This window comes from Rhagoletis zephyria, unplaced genomic scaffold (assembly GCF_001687245.7).
Source record: "Rhagoletis zephyria isolate East Lansing unplaced genomic scaffold, Rhagoletis_zephyria_1.1 Rzeph_scaffold_03163, whole genome shotgun sequence".
NCBI lineage: Eukaryota > Metazoa > Arthropoda > Insecta > Diptera > Tephritidae > Rhagoletis > Rhagoletis zephyria.
Window position 1 is genome coordinate 1,465 of NW_016160247.1, and position 15,552 is coordinate 17,016.

Sequence of the window (15,552 nt, forward strand, 5' to 3'; positions counted from 1 at the left end):
AGTTTTCACACGAGTGGAAGGCTTGCCGTTTCACATCGGATCAGGCATTGCATGAGGCCCAAATGCTTGTAGCATTGCGAAGTTCAGCAAAACGATCGCCGGTTCAATAACGCAAATCTAAAAACTCATTTCTATAAGCACTTTTTACTAGACAAATCACTAGCCTATCAATATGGCGTTAATAATAATAAAAAACAAAGTTGATTTGCTTTTCTGCAAACGTATTTGATATTTTATTGCATTTTTTATTTTGAATTGTCGTTAACATTATGGGTACAGGACGCAACAGTACACACTCGCATGAATTGAAATACTTACATAGGTGTAGCTGAAGCTGTGAATTTTGAGTTTGATACACCTGCTGAATTTATAAAGAGAAAATAAAAAATAGAGCATACATTATCCTTGCCAAAACAAATCTTCTTAGTTAGTTCAAAACATTATTTATAGTATTGAATAATAATCAAAATAACCAAAAGGAACATGAAATTAAAATATACATATTTGGATTTTTTCACATAGTCTGTAGGGGATTATTAATTCATAGTAATAGGAGCCAATCGATCTTTGTTTTTTCCCCTTATGTGGGTCAATATATACGTTTCATTGAATGAATTTATTTGCCAGCATAATTTATGCCTGTCGAGAAGAGTGGTACCATTTTTTTAGCTTTCTTATTCTTTTTACCACCAACTCCTACAGCATGTCCAGCATTAGCAGTTGTAATACTTTGTTTCTTTTGTGATATAGCCATGGCAAGAACGTCACCCAAATCAGTGCGCATGGGAGTAGTAAATCCATTATTTTCAACTGAGAAACTATCAAGTGATTCACATTCACTGGAGCGATCAGACAATATGTTGCGATTTGTAGTGTTACTAGCAACAGGTTTTTGAATCGGTGCGCTTTTTCCCCAAGTTGATAACTCCTGATACATGTTGCTGTTATTTGGGCTTGGTGATGATAATGTAGGCCAATATTCCTTAATGTTAGGCGATTCGCCGACTACAGCTACTGCTGAATATGTTGCTTGATGTTTAGTTTTTGGTATTGCTGTCGGATTGCTCCTAGGCACATCTCCATCAGCACTGACGCTGGGTAGTGCTTCTTCAAAGCCCCACTAAAAATAAGATTAATAAATATATAAATTAGTAGCAATTTTATTTAAAAATTTAAAAATTAGTTTCCATACAGTTGGAAATTCTTGTGCGGAGNCTCTTCAAAGCCCCACTAAAAATAAGATTAATATATAAATTAGTAGCAATTTTAATTAAAAATTTAAAAATTAGTTTCCATACAGTTGGAAATTCTTGTGCGGAGGACAAGTTCAAGTTTGTGGTACTAGCAATCAGTTTTCCCATTTGGCGATCGTTTATTTCATTAATCTGCTTTTCACGACGACGTTCGTCGCGATCACGGCGTTGACGCTCTTTCCTGCGCATAAGTATATCGTCTGAAGTATGTAAAAAGGCACTACATATAATTGGTGTCTGGATAAAGAACTTTTTTCATTTTACAAACCTTTGAACAAACGCAATATTCCATTGGTCACAATCGGCGGTTGTAAATCTACTTCAATTACCCCAAACTGGCATGTCAATGGTAAGTGTCCCAGGCATGTGAACTTGCGGCGATGTTCTTCGTCCATAGAATGATACTCCTTTTGCAGCACACGTGCACTTATTACTAACGGTGCTTGTTCTAATGTACCATAACAAGCTTGCATCATTTTAATGTTCAAAGGATGCAAGTAAATATTTTGTCCATCTATTGACTGGTAAAAATAGTAATATTTTATATTAATTTTCTGATCTCCGAAAGATGATAAATCCAAAGTATTCGTATTGTCCAAAGAATCCTCAATACTGATGCTGCTCCCAGCACTTGAAACGTTAATTTCATGTTCGTTTTGTAAACCACCCTCAGCATCTGCCGACTCTGAAGTATTACTTCCATCATCATCTAAAATCGGATTCACACATTTAGTGGTTTTTAATTCATCCTCTAAAATATTTTCATCTTTATCCTCTTCCATTGCTTCTACNTAATTTTCTGATCTCCGAAAGATGATAAATCCAAAGTATTCGTATTGTCCAAAGAATCCTCAATACTGATGCTGCTCCCAGCACTTGAAACGTTAATTTCATGTTCGTTTTGTAAACCACCCTCAGCATCTGCCGACTCTGAAGTATTACTTCCATCATCATCTAAAATCGGATTCACACATTTAGTGGTTTTTAATTCATCCTCTAAAATATTTTCATCTTTATCCTCTTCCATTTTTTCTACTTTATCACGTCGTTCTTTTAGTAAATCCAAAGCTTGTTGAATGAATACATATTCGGGGCATGAAGGGTCCTGCCCAGCAACCAATTCACGTTCTTCACGATCGACAATTTTAAGAATGTCATTGCGTTTAGCATACAAAAACTTTGAAAATTTGGACTCTTCATAAGCAGAAAGAAGTGGATAGCTATCACTTTTATCTTCATTTGGGTTTACTTCAAATTTTTCAATCATCATGCTTCCTTTCTTGCGACGCATCAAATGAAAAGTTATTTCATCACCAATATTAAACTGGCGTTGTTGTACAATGGTTGTACTTTTTAAATCAGCAGTATGAATTGCTTCATAGCATATGGGGCATTTGCGCCAAGTTTTATCGCTTAACGCCAAATAGTGTAGAATACATGGCCAGCAATAGGCATGGCCACAACGTGTTAATTTAGCTGCAATTGGAGGATATAGGCAAATGGGACATTGTGGCTCCTCTTCAGTTTGAATATTAATTTGCTCGATAAGATGCCAATCGATTAGATTATCGGGAGACGCAAAAGTATTTAGGTTAACACCAGATTTTATAACGAATTGAAAACTAAAGGAGGAGAACTTGAAATGGTGTCGAATATTTGCGAGTTAATACGAAACTTACTTTGCTTGTAAAAACTGCTCTTTATTGTAACGGTGACGTTTGCTTGCACCACTACTGCTTCCATGGCGCTGTGTAGCCCCAGTTGAGCCGCTACCGCCACTACGACCAAAAACGTTATAACTAAAAGCGTTTTCGGCGTTACGTGGTGCATAGTGAAAGTTGAGCAAATGGTTCAAATTCTGCTTCTTGCTTCCTGGCATATTCACAGAATTGAGCTCATAGTCAACATGTGGCTGAAACTTCTTTTTGACCAAAGCACCGGTCTCCACCGGCTCTACTGCAGTGGCTAATCCGGCGCTGGTAGCAGGAACATCATCAGCCGCGCATGTAAAGCTGTCTTCGTTAGTGCCAGCTTCATTGCCGTTACCAACATTGTTGCCGCCGCCACCGCCACGCTGGCGTGGACGTTTATCGACATTAGGACGTGCTTTGACTGAAGGGAACTGCTTGGAATTGCGCTGCGAGTCGTTACGAGTTGTTGTTGAAGGTTGTTCACGACGACGCGAATTTTTTGGCCAAGGCTTTACTTGTAAATCTGTGCGTAAAGATAATTGACACAAATGAAATACACATTTTTCTACATGAATAAATACAAACCTGCAGATGACTTGCGAACCGAAGAGTCAGTGGGCTGACACGCCTTCGGTGTAAAATTGCTTTGTTGTTGTTTCTTGTTGTCCATTGTTATTTAAAAAGAAAACTGCAGAAGCACAGCACGTAGCTGGGCGAAGGGAACTGGGGGAATTGAAAATGAAAGAATTCTTCGACAGCGAACTGTTGTGGGTGAATTTTTCTCCAAATGGAGTTTTATGCACTTGATTAATTTTAAATCGAGACATTTTTACTGGGCCATGATTTTAACTACAAAATACACGAAAAATTACGTCGCGTATAAAAATGTATTGCACGGAGTATATCTGCTTGCGAAAACGAGGTTAAAACTCGTAGGCGAGTTGACTAGGCGAATCAAGGGATGACGTCGTCAATTTTATCGCAAATTTCAACAACCGTTTGTGGCTTACTTTAGCACACAAAAGCTTTATCACTCTATTATATTAGCTATTCTCTGGATCTGGTATGGAGATTTCAATGCGAAAGTAGAAATATTCTAAAAATCCGAAACATTCAAGTTTTTGCAATTCCAGAATGAAAAAATGGAAACCACAACGACGACGAGTTAAAAAATTTGGCCCAACGAGTAAAATGCAACGAGAAATAGTTGGCAACCGGAAATTTCCAACTGTCATTAGCTCGTTCAGTGCGCGAGCAGCTGGTTTGGGAATTAAAAATAAAACAGATATTTAGTTCTAAAGATATTGCTTATTAGGTCCAAGTGAGCATAATTTTTCACCCAGACTTGTATTAATTGAAAAAATCGTTTAACAATAATACTACCTGCAAGACTTCTTTATTTGCATCAATTACTGAATAGCAAAAATCAGAATGGCCTTGCTATGAACACCGCCAATCAAAACCAATTGGAATTTATTTACATTTCAGTCGCAAACAAAAAAACAGCTGTAATTTCACTGATAGTTGTTATCACTTCTGCACTTTGGTCTATTTACAGAGTAGTATAATCTTTTATGTAGAATTTTGTGAAATGTTGCATCGTCATAAATTCAGTGGCCAAATTGCTTTGGATTTTAGAAATGCGCGAGCCCGCCAACCAGAAATTGTTCGGTCCGTGCAAAAGGATTCCAGGTATACGGATGAACTTGCAGAAGACCTTTCGGATTTACTTCGCTTGACCGGTTCGCGTAGCTGGATAAAGTATCATCAGTTGTGTAAGCTCTTTGCTGAAATCACGTATCATGGATTTGCTTCAATTAATAATTTACAAACACTTGGCGAGGAATACACAGGAACTATTCAAGTAGATAGCGCTTACATGAACATTCCGTCACGTTTGGTAAATACTTGACTTTGAGCAAATAATTAACAACTCCTGAAACAATTACAACTTTTTATGCAATATTTATAGCTTCAGCTGGTTTCCATTATATTTGAATTTGGTGGAGATGCTTTGTATCTGCGAATTTTACAGAAATTGGAAAAATCCATTAGGGATAACGATGAAATGGTACCCGAGGCAAAGCAGAAATTACTAACTGCAATACATGTTATGCGTTCCTCACCACAATACATCAAAGCGTTGCATAAATCGCTCTTCTACCTACGCTCTAACAAATACCAAATTTCGAAGCGCTTCACAGGCATAAATTATGTGCTGATACGTCATTGGCTGCAGCCTGATTTTTCCTTATACGGCTACAAATTACTTGGTGTTGTAACATTTTTACAGGTTACCCTATCATTAGTAATAAACGCATATGAAGCATGGAAGGAACAACGAAGAAAACAAAAGGAAGTAGTTACTAACACTACAAGATCATTACTCAGCACAGATCAAGGTATTGAGGAGCGTAAAAAATCTGATGCGCCACAGTGTATCCTTTGCTTGGAGCCACGTATTAATACGAGCTTGACACCGTGTGGTCATTTATTCTGTTGGAACTGTTTATTGGATTGGCTAGACGAACGAGATGAATGTCCGCTGTGTAGAGAGAAATTAAAAAAGTCTAGTATAGTACAGTTACAAAACTACCAATAGCTTAAGTGTGAGTGGATTTGAGTCATGATTCATTGAATCACGGGTTTGAGTTACATATTTATGTATGTGGGGGACCAAGGCGAATTTAATATTTAATTAAATTCTCATTTTGAGGGATTATTGTGAATAAAAATCTATTATTGTTATTTTTGTAATGTCGGGTAGGTTTTCTTACCATAGCGAACACTCCTAATAAAATAATATGTATATCAAATTAAAGGTAAGAACTTGCACTTTCTATATAATAAAATTTTTTTAGCTTTGATTATGCACTTTTTCCAAAAAAGGTTATTTTATGAAAAAATTAAAATTTGTTTTTTGTTTTTTAATATTTTTGGCTTAAATTTTATATATCAACTTGAAGATAAATTAATTGTCCTTATTCTGACATCACTACCTTTTTAATCGGTTACGTAGTTTAGAAAATATAAATATTTTAAAATATCACAAACTTTGTTTTAACCTCATATCTTTACTTTTCAATTGCGCCAAATAATATTTACATATGTATACAACTGAAATCAGCGTAAAAAGTACTATCGATTTGCTTATTTAGTTTTTCCATAACTGAACGGTTGTTTATCTTGATGTATGATCAAATTTTTTTAATATTAACTTTTTCGACACTAAACATATTTTTATTGCGCTAAATTGTAAAAATAATAATTTGCAATAAGAATGAATAAGGAAAATGTGAAAAAATAGTGATTTTTGTGCAAGTATTAGTGAATTTCAGTACATTTAAAGTTTCTGAGGCGTCGTTTACTTGTAGACCAGAATTGTTAAAATCGGCAAAACCAAAGTAGCGGTATGTCGGACGGCGCCAACTTTGCTACGCTGCATCGTGAAGGTAACCCCTAAATTTTCATTTGGTATGCCATCGACGTAAATGTCTGATCTCCTTCGTCGAGGTGGTGACGATCGTTTGATTTCATGAGGGAGAAGTCTGCGTGCATTGAAGAAGCGAGAACATTTGGAATACTTTACTTTCGAGCAGAGGTTATCAATTCTTTCCAGTGGCAGCTCCGAGATATAGAAGTTAAACAGTACGGATGAGAGGGCATCATCCTTTGGAACCCCTTGATTAATTCTTGTAGGTTTTATATTTGATCCCAAGAGGTTACTGAGGACGGCCAACCACTCATATAATGTCTGTGTCCCTGTGGGAGAGAGGAAGTCTCAATATCTTCTAGAAGCGCGGAATGACGAGTCATTTGAGTGTTTATGGCGCTAATTGCTGTTGTTGTGCTGTGCACTTTACGGAAGTCATGTTGATGCTTCCCTGGGGTGAAGTTGTACGTGAAATGCGGGAGTAGTAAGGCCTCAAGTGTCTTCGCCACCGGGGAAGGGAGCGTTATCTGTCGCTAAGACTCTCCTTTATTTTCTGGCTTCCCTGGTATTAGGAGTGGGACCACTCTACCTGGTATCCACACATCGGGAATGATGAGAGTGGCCATTGACAAATTGGCAACCTTGGTGAGATAAACTACTCCCGCCGGACCCTAATGTTTCCGCATAAACTTTGCGGAACGCTTTCCCCGAAGGCCACCTGGTTTTGGGCAGTTTGTGCAGCCTTCTGATCGCTCGACGATTGGCTTTATTTGCCGAAAGCCGCAATGTGGCGTAACCGTCGAATAAGATTTCCACTCTGTCGGCATGTATCGTCCGATTAGACAGGGAACTCACGGTTGCCCAGACCTTACTCACACCAGAGGCGAAGTTGTAGGTCTTCCAATGCTTATCCCACTTTTACCGCTATGTGGGTTTACCAGTTGTCGAATCTCTAAATTAAGGTCCCTTCGATAAGACGATACTTTGCAGTGTGGTACAGGATGAGCGCTGTCTCGCTCGCGCTCTTTACGGAGCGCATTGTAGGCGGCGCAACTCAACAATGTTGAGTGGCTGTGCAACTTAGTTTCATGGATGGCAGCTATAAATATGCCTTGCCGTGGCCGTGTAGGAGGATGATGCCAAATGGCTTGAGCTACAGGGACTACAAAGTTTGTGGTATCTATCTTGCCGACTCGCCTCCCGGAAGCTCTTGGGATGTGAAACATTACTCGTGACATACAAGACGATTGGCCAGTGGGAAACTAACTGCTCCAGTAGCACAGCAATACGCTGTGGAGACACCTTATAACTTCGCAGGAAGCAGATCAATTACGACTCCAGGCTGCCACCTCGAAGCGTCACCTTCACGAAAAAACACAAATGCCTGAGAAAGAGCAATCGATGCGAGACTAGTCAAAAAGTCCGAACCCAAGTGCCTAAGCCGTAGTGACAGTCGTGAACGTACTGCTCGTCTCGTATTCGAGCCCTGCTTGCGTGAATGCCGATAGTACAGTGGCCAATCAGTAGACCTAGATCGTCCCGGTCCACCCTCGGCAAGAAGGACCTTGCAGTATAGCAAGCTCCGATTTTTCCCCAGCGTTCGCTGAGTTGACCCGAGTCTCATCTTTCCAATAAAAGTACACAAGTAATCAAGGGAGCTCCCACTTTATCTTTTCTTGGCGGTATTTCTTTGAGGGTGCCGTATGGTCAGTTCGTCCGCAGCACATTTCCCTGCGATATCACTGTGGCCTAGCACCCATACAAGTCTAACACGATAATAGTTCAACGCAATCGAATGCAAGTTAAGGCATTATCCAACAAGCTTTGAGCGTACCGTAAGTGAGTCCTAGACTTTGGTTGCCGCCTGTCTAGAGTAAATGTAACCTTCCTTCGATCCAGCGCGCCCAACAGCAACCAATCGGCTGCTTCCTTAATAGCAGCAACCCCCGCCATAAATCCACCAAAGTGGACTGAAAGCCTGAATTGAATAGTGATGGTGAGTTTCACGGCGCGACCATCGGCCCTTTCGTCAAGCTTCGTTTTGGCCGTGTAAACCAGATCCCCTATCAACTCATCCCTAGAGAGGTGTGATTGGCAAAAGGGATAATTCGTGCCAGCCTAGTCACGTAGTGATCCGTGTTATCAGAGATACAGAAAAGTTCCCCTACTCTAGATCTTGAGTCCTTTAAACATCCGGTGCCCCTAAGTCTGACTGCAGCTCTAGCTGCAGCAATCTTACTTACGATGTTGAAAGATGCTAAGTTAAGCATGATCAGAGCCAGGGTGATTCCAAAGAGGACAGGTCAGTTGTACCCACTTCAGGTTAATTGACAGCTCTCTAGAAAAGACTCCTCTATTTCCTGAGCCTAAAATATTTTTGCAACGCAATTAGATTTTTTTTTGCCGAACGAAGGTATTGCCTTTTTACATTTTACGCCATTATGTCTTCGGCGTTTACTATCGGATTTTAAGATGTTGTATATCGATATTTAGAGAACACACTTTTTTGTAACAAAAGTTCTTTAACCTCAAGTACCCTGTTCTGTTACTAACTTACCGGATTTCAGTTCTTGCCACCATATTTTCAGTATATCAACGTTCACGAAAAAGCACAACATTACGCTATGCAAGCAGATTCTGGCGGTGTGCTACATTTACACAAGTTAGTACAAGTTAAAAACAGAGTGGAAGCAACGCTGAAAATGATGATGAAGACGAAGCTGAAGACCAATTTGCTTGCAATTGACAACCCACGCGCGATATCTTCATCTTTGTCATGCAGAGGTTCGACTGCCACGCGATAACCGCATAAATACCTATTTATGCATACTCCACCTCGATATCTCCTTCTCCCTCTGGTCCTACTCCGTCGAAACGCCTCGTTTTCTGGGGCTATCGTTAGCTGAGCTTGACGACAACGATTGATGGGCAAACCGACTTAGGCGGGGCTTAGTAGCGCCGCTAAAACAAAAAAAAAAAATAAATAACGAGCGCTCTCTTCTACACGCCTTGTTTGTGATAAATAGTAGCTCCAATTTTTGGTGCTGCTCCAAGTCAGCATTGAACCGGCTATAAAACTCCAACTAGATACTTCGAATAAGTGTATGGTAAAATAGTATCAATTTATTATTTATTAAAAACTTAATGTGGAACACTGAGAATATATGACTTATTTACATAAGTATGTATGTATGTATGTATGATTTTTTTTTATGTGATTTACGATTAGATAGAACTTAAGTGTAAACCTCTAAATATTAAAGTACATACATAATTCGTAAGTGGCAATAAGTGATATAAAATATTGTACTATGTACATATGTATGTATGTATGTGTTATTCTAATAATTCCTTTTTTTTAAACATACTATTAAGATGATAAATTTAAGAAAATTAAAGTTAAGAGCTTGAGAGGAAACGGAATACCCCTATGAAAACATCATTGTCATTAAAAAAAAAAATTTATGCATTTTCACAGTGGATAGTTAACTCTTATTCGGCAGTTAGCTCTCGATTTTAAGTACAAAAATTAACAGCCACATTAGAGTTAACTCTACACCGCGGAAGCGGCCCTAAGTAGTTTTTGAACTGTCTTAATTAAATAGAAATTAAATCTTTTATTCAAATGCAATATAAATAGCTTAGTATATAAGTATATGTATGTATAAAAATGTTTGAAAAGTTTGGTATGCCACTGCCAATAATATAATCTGGGCTATCGTTGAATCTACCGTACTCCGATTTTCGGGAAATCCACGAAAATGCGATCACTGAATCCGAATAGCTACGAACGAACTGTGAATGCAGTGATCGCATTTTCGTACCACGATGAATTCAGTGATAGCTCTGGATATCAACTCATTCATACAGCGTATTTTCGTATTTACAAAATACAAATATTTTAAACATTAACTAAATGAAGATCTTAACCTAGTACTTAACTAGTATTCTGGGTTTTGGTGTAACATAAAACATCCAAGTCAACCCAATAACTCAAAATTGGTAAATTTACACATCCATGCCTCTGGCATAAGGGGGACGATATCGACTGCTGAGTGGAAGATCCGGCGTATCTCAGAATTCGGCTCAAAAATGCCCTATCTCACTTCAAATTGTATTGAAAATGTGCTGATATAGGGCGTCTCCGAATCGGCAGCTGAGATAGGGCGTTTTTGAAACGAATTCTCAAATAGGACGTCCTTCAACTAAATTCTAAACATATAAGTTAATACATACGTATATGTATGAATGTTTTAAATACATTAAAATATGTACATATGTATATGTAGATCCCACCCGCTATATACAATCAACCACAACTACCCTCTTCTTTCTACACACCATCCTAAAGCAATGCCAAACGTATGGTCCGATTAAAAATCTGTTTTCTTCGTCGTGAATTGTATGCTGTACGTGCCATAGATGGTGTTGCAAATGCCACACGTGCATCACCCGTCGCTGTACCATCATCATTGAATCGTCTTATAATGTCATCGGGTGTAAGATCGAAACCAGCGAAAAATTTCAATATGTCATTAAGTTCAGCCTTGTAAGGTACATTCTCCATGGCTACAACACAGCCGGGACGCGCAAATTTTTCAGGTATGCCGCCATTTTCATCACCATTATTACCGCTAGGGCCATTGTCAGCGCTGGTAACATCATTGCTGCTGTCATCGATGGTTTGAATATCCTCCTCCTGATCGGAATTATGACTATCACGGCTGGATGCACTATTATTGTGGCGACCACCTCGATGCCGAATACTACCACTGCCCATATGATCATTGCGACTACTACCCGCGCCACCGCCACCACTGCCACCACTGCCAATGTTACCGCGGCCACCGCGATTCATCATTGGACCACCTCCACGACTATTGTTGTTGTTGCTGCTGTTGCTGTCGTTGTTCATGTTTTTATCGCCATAGCGTCCGCCAGCGCTACTGCTAAAAGGCATCGTCGACGACGACGGTCCATCGTTAAGCGGCGACATGCTGTTGCTATTGCCTGAAAATGGGTTTCTTTCGAATGGACGTCCGCCTGAACCACCGCCGCCGCCGCCGGGATAAAAGTTCATGAAAGGCTTGCCAATGCGGTCAGCGATCTCTTGCGGCTTAATCGAACGTATGCGTAGTTTGCGTTGCCGGAACGTCGAGTTATTAAATTGGCGTATGGCTATCTCGGCATCACGTTCATTTTGAAATTCGACAATGAATTCACCAGTCGGCATATTGCGATCACCACGCAGGAGCTCAATATGTTTCAGACGTAAAAATTCCCTCTGTAATAACTCAGCGATATCATTCATGCGCGTATTGTAGTCACAGTTTTTCATGAGTATAAAATTGTTATGCATTGGGTTGTCGTTGAACGTCATGTTGGTGCTGCTGCTGCCGCTGTCGTTGTTGTTGTTGTTGTTCATTAGCGACGGCATGAATTTATCACCACTATTCATGTTCATACCCTCATTAGAATTCATACCCATGTTGTCGCCCATACCCATATTGGGATTCATTCCCATGTTGCCGCCCATACCCATACTGGGGTTCATTCCCATGTTGCCGCTCATGCCCATGTTGGGGTTCATTCCCATGCTGCCGCTCATGCCAATGTTGGGGTTCATTCCCATGCTGCCGCTCATACCCATGTTGGGGTTCATTCCCATGCTGCCGCTCATGCCCATGTTGCTGCTCATACCCATGTTGCCGCCCATGCCCATGTTGCTGCTCATACCCATGTTGCCGCCGATATTGCTATTCATACCCATATCCATGCTGTTAACATTCAAATTTCGACTAATTTGATCCGCCGGATTTAAGGGTTCGAAACGACTGGGTTTTTGTCGGCGCAGACGTGGATCGCTTGGTGCACTACTAACTTCGGCATCGCGCCTTGACACACTGTTATCATTATTGCTTCCAGGTAGATCGAAAAGACTTGGTATCTTGGGATTCCTGGGGTCCGACAACACGTTCGGTTCACTTTGCTCGTCGTTTTTCGGCCCTTCGCCGCCATTAACGCTACTCGCATCATCCGCTACATCCATATCATCCTCTCCTCCTTGATTTTCCTCTTCTTTGAGCCGCTCCGCCTCTGCCTCTGCCTCTGCCTCCGCCTCAGCCAAGGCTTCCTCTTCTTTCATCAATTGCTCATTCGCCAAACGTACTTTCTCTTTTTCTCTCTCCATTTCCTCTACCGTACATGGACGCACACGAACTTTCCGATAGCCAATCGTATGTCTAGATCTATCCTCGTATGCCGCTTTAGCTTCTTCAGCGCGTGAGAATAGCACATGCCCTTTGAATTCCCGCCTATTTTCGCGACTCGGTGTTAGGAGTATATCTAAATAGCATACGATGAGAACATACGCATAATATCGTGCTCAGCTCCCGCATTGGGTATATCTTCAATGCAGAGTACGGTGTATGGTTCATCTTTTCAATTCATTGTCAAAAGCTCCCCCACGATCACCGCGGTAGTTCGATTCTCCACCATCACCATCATCGTCGTGACGATCGTAGTCACTACGACTATCTTGATAGTTACGCTCACTGCGATCACTACGCTCGAATCGTCCTTGAGGGCGAAAACTGTCCTCGGCTTGCTCGAATTCATCATCGCTCACAATCTCCATTTTAACTGGCTTCGACTTCAGCAACGTATGGTTGCGCATCATGNGTATGTCGCTGTAGGTCGTACTGCTGCACATGTTGCTAATCTTGAGGCAGCAACTCTCCTTCGATGTCTCTTTTGACCGCTGCATTTCTGGTTCGCGTGTTTTCTGTTGAATGCTACTCAGTTTGCCAACACTGGCAGCAGCGGCTTGTGCAAACAGATTGGGATACATCTGTGCATATGGGTTTGTATTGGCGAAAGCGATTGGCTCTTGCGGTAACTGACCGCCGGGCGGCACCGTAGCTGTGGAAATGGTTGAATCTGCTTGTGGCAATTTAAGATCCGGTTTCTTGTCCATTAAGCTGAGACCAGGGAACATTGTGTTGCTGCTCTGTTGCGTGGGACTACCGGATGCGGAACTAGTCGAGTCTACCGAGTTGGTATTCATTGTTGCTTGTTGAACTGCTGCTGTGTAGGGGTTTTGCAAAGCAAAAGGTTTGGCAGAGTCGCTACTGTTCGAATTCGAGTTGAACAAATTGATGCTGTAGTTGTTAGTGGTTGAGACTGAAGAAGAATAGCTTTGGAATGCTGGTACCATGCTGGCGGCTGGTATATTTACGGAGCTCAGGTTAGCTTGAGAATCTGGGCTTTTATTGACAGCGGTGCTGGTGTAGGAGTTCGCTATCTGAGCGCTACGTATGCCTGGAATTGCACCGCCCATACTAAAGGGATTTAACATACTATTCATACCAGTGGCTGCTACACCAAATGTGGCAGAGTTGCTTAGAGCTGTTGCATTATTATCTGAACTTTTTGTTTGGTACGAATTCATGGCAGGTATTCCCCAAGAGGGAATGCTGCCCACTTTAGCGCTGACACTTTCATTTGTATCCGGTAATTTGTTGCCAATTTTATTACTCGCTATGTCTCTTATAGACTTACTGGATTGGTGGCCATTGTCACGCTCTTTATTATTTGCAGTGCTACGACTCGAATTTCGATTACGATCGGTGCTACGTTCCCGATTCCGATCATGACTACGCTCTCGACTGCGTGAACGTCGGCTAGAGCGTCGACTCTTCCAATCGCGATCTCGCGATCGGGAGTGACTTCTATCACGCCGACCTCGACGTGAACTGCCACGATCACTTCGATCGCTGCGGTCACGTGAACGTGATCGACGGCGATCACGCGATGCGGAGCGACGACGATCGCGACTTTTTTCAACGCTACTACGATATGTATCTTTTATTTCAGTGGGGCTGTTTTCATGGGGATTTTCTATCAAAGTGATACCAGCTTGTTTCTGGTAAGCCAAAAATGATGGTGCAGCACTGGAAAGTATATTATGTAAACTATTGTGGGTAATAACTGGTGGTTGTGGTGTGGGTAAAACCGGTGACGACACGGGGGCTTTGATGCTTGACAAAGCAGCAGCATTCTTGAGGGCTAGCAGCGACTGCTGACGTGCAGTTTCTATAACTTTTTGCATTTCAGCGCGTGAGGAAAGCAATAAACGTACTTGAACCTCATTGATTTTTTCACGATCATGCATCATTGCTTGGCGGGCATCCTCGTCGGTGCTACATTAGGATTAAACGAAGGAAAAAGGGACATATAAAGATTATGATAATTCCTTGGGACTAGAATAAAGGAGAGCGAAAACAGGGATTAACAATTGAGTCATCTTCCTTTGGGTACAATTTACGGTTTCTTTATGGGAAAAAATTCAGGATATAAGCTTTTATCACCCAGTCAATTAATCATCAAAATTTTTGCTTATTTGTTGGATATAAGTAGCTTACCTTTTAAATGTACATCCATTAAAAAGAAAAAAAAAACAATCCGCGCTCGGCACATTTTGCTTAGTGCTTGGCCGGAGAAGCTTGGCGTTGTGCACGTTTTCATCTTTTTACACAATTGAAAGAACCAACGATTTTACGCCGCCTTCGGAAGGAGGTTGGTGTTTTATGAGTAGATTCTTGATAACAGAAATGGGCCGAAATTACCTGCCGATGGAACGGTGCCACTGACTTCTTTTTTGTGTACCAAAACGTTTTAGATATAGATTAACTAATTCAAATATTTTATGAATAGAAGTTAATAAACCAAGTTTTCTTGTGTTTTGTGAATAATTTTATTATGCTGAAACATACCTTTCCTAAATTCTCTGTAATAACGACCAAACCGTTGTTTTATTATTATCATTTAAGGGGATTAAAAGTCACCTATCTTTTGTGCTGGCTCCATAAAAGTGGACTCTAACCTTAGGCCATTTATGAAATTAAACATTCAGATACTGGGCGAAGACGGTCTCCAAAGTGTAAAACACCCCTATTGCGAGCGTAGATTAGTAGTAGGTAAACGACAACTATTCGATTATCGCTTTTCCATGGTACTGTGAATTTCATTTCTAGTTCAACAAGCGACTATAAACTAATCACACTTATTTATTGAACGAGAAAACGGCTTTGAAAATACCGCGGATCATTGTTAATCGACTAACAGTCGGTGACAGGTAATAAGATCGACGGAAATAAGGTCAATTGACTTTATT

General features: G+C 40.7%; 3 protein-coding genes across 4 annotated transcripts in view; 1 reads left to right on the forward strand and 2 right to left on the reverse strand.

Moving 5' to 3' along the window:
• Positions 1-204: 204 nt before the first annotated feature.
• LOC108368520 (RING finger protein 10) lies at positions 205-4,152 on the reverse strand. Of its 2 annotated transcripts, none has more exons than XM_017623365.1 (6): positions 3,530-4,152; positions 2,933-3,467; positions 2,290-2,875; positions 1,522-2,044; positions 1,299-1,453; positions 205-1,120 (listed from the first exon to the last, which is right to left on the reverse strand). In XM_017623365.1, exons 1-6 carry the CDS (start codon positions 3,612-3,614, stop codon positions 617-619), a joined length of 2,388 nt encoding a protein of 795 aa, XP_017478854.1. In that variant the 5' UTR covers positions 3,615-4,152; the 3' UTR covers positions 205-616. The 2 variants fall into 2 exon arrangements, with proteins under 2 accessions (XP_017478854.1, XP_017478853.1); XM_017623364.1 differs by having other exon boundaries at positions 1,522-1,812; positions 2,058-2,875.
• A 196-nt stretch (positions 4,153-4,348) lies between these two features.
• On the forward strand, positions 4,349-5,702 carry LOC108368521 (peroxisome biogenesis factor 10-like). The gene is made up of 2 exons (XM_017623366.1): positions 4,349-4,844; positions 4,917-5,702. The coding sequence occupies exons 1-2, from the start codon at positions 4,536-4,538 to the stop codon at positions 5,544-5,546; spliced, it is 939 nt and encodes a 312-aa protein (XP_017478855.1). The 5' UTR covers positions 4,349-4,535; the 3' UTR covers positions 5,547-5,702.
• Positions 5,703-9,488: 3,786 nt separating this feature from the next.
• LOC108368522 (uncharacterized) overlaps positions 9,489-15,552 on the reverse strand; it is a 55,794-nt gene continuing 49,730 nt past the window's right edge. The window contains 3 exon segments of the mRNA XM_017623368.1: positions 9,489-12,725; positions 12,728-12,818; positions 12,820-14,578. Of these exon segments, the coding sequence (XP_017478857.1) occupies positions 10,723-12,725; positions 12,728-12,818; positions 12,820-14,578 (3,853 nt within the window). The 3' untranslated portion in view covers positions 9,489-10,722.

What these genes read in the sequence shown, in the direction of transcription:
- LOC108368521 (XM_017623366.1), top strand. Translation starts at nt 4,536, where the DNA reads ATGTTGCATCGTCATAAATTCAGTGGCCAAATTGCTTTGGATTTTAGA. An exon ending in TGAACATTCCGTCACGTTTG is followed by an intron (nt 4,845 to 4,916) that starts GTAAATACTTGA and finishes CAATATTTATAG; the next exon opens with CTTCAGCTGGTTTCCATTAT.
- LOC108368520 (XM_017623365.1), bottom strand. Translation starts at nt 3,614, where the DNA reads ATGGACAACAAGAAACAACAACAAAGCAATTTTACACCGAAGGCGTGT. An exon ending in GGTTCGCAAGTCATCTGCAG is followed by an intron (nt 3,468 to 3,529) that starts GTTTGTATTTAT and finishes CTTTACGCACAG; the next exon opens with ATTTACAAGTAAAGCCTTGG. An exon ending in GAGCAGTTTTTACAAGCAAA is followed by an intron (nt 2,876 to 2,932) that starts GTAAGTTTCGTA and finishes CTCCTCCTTTAG; the next exon opens with TTTTCAATTCGTTATAAAAT.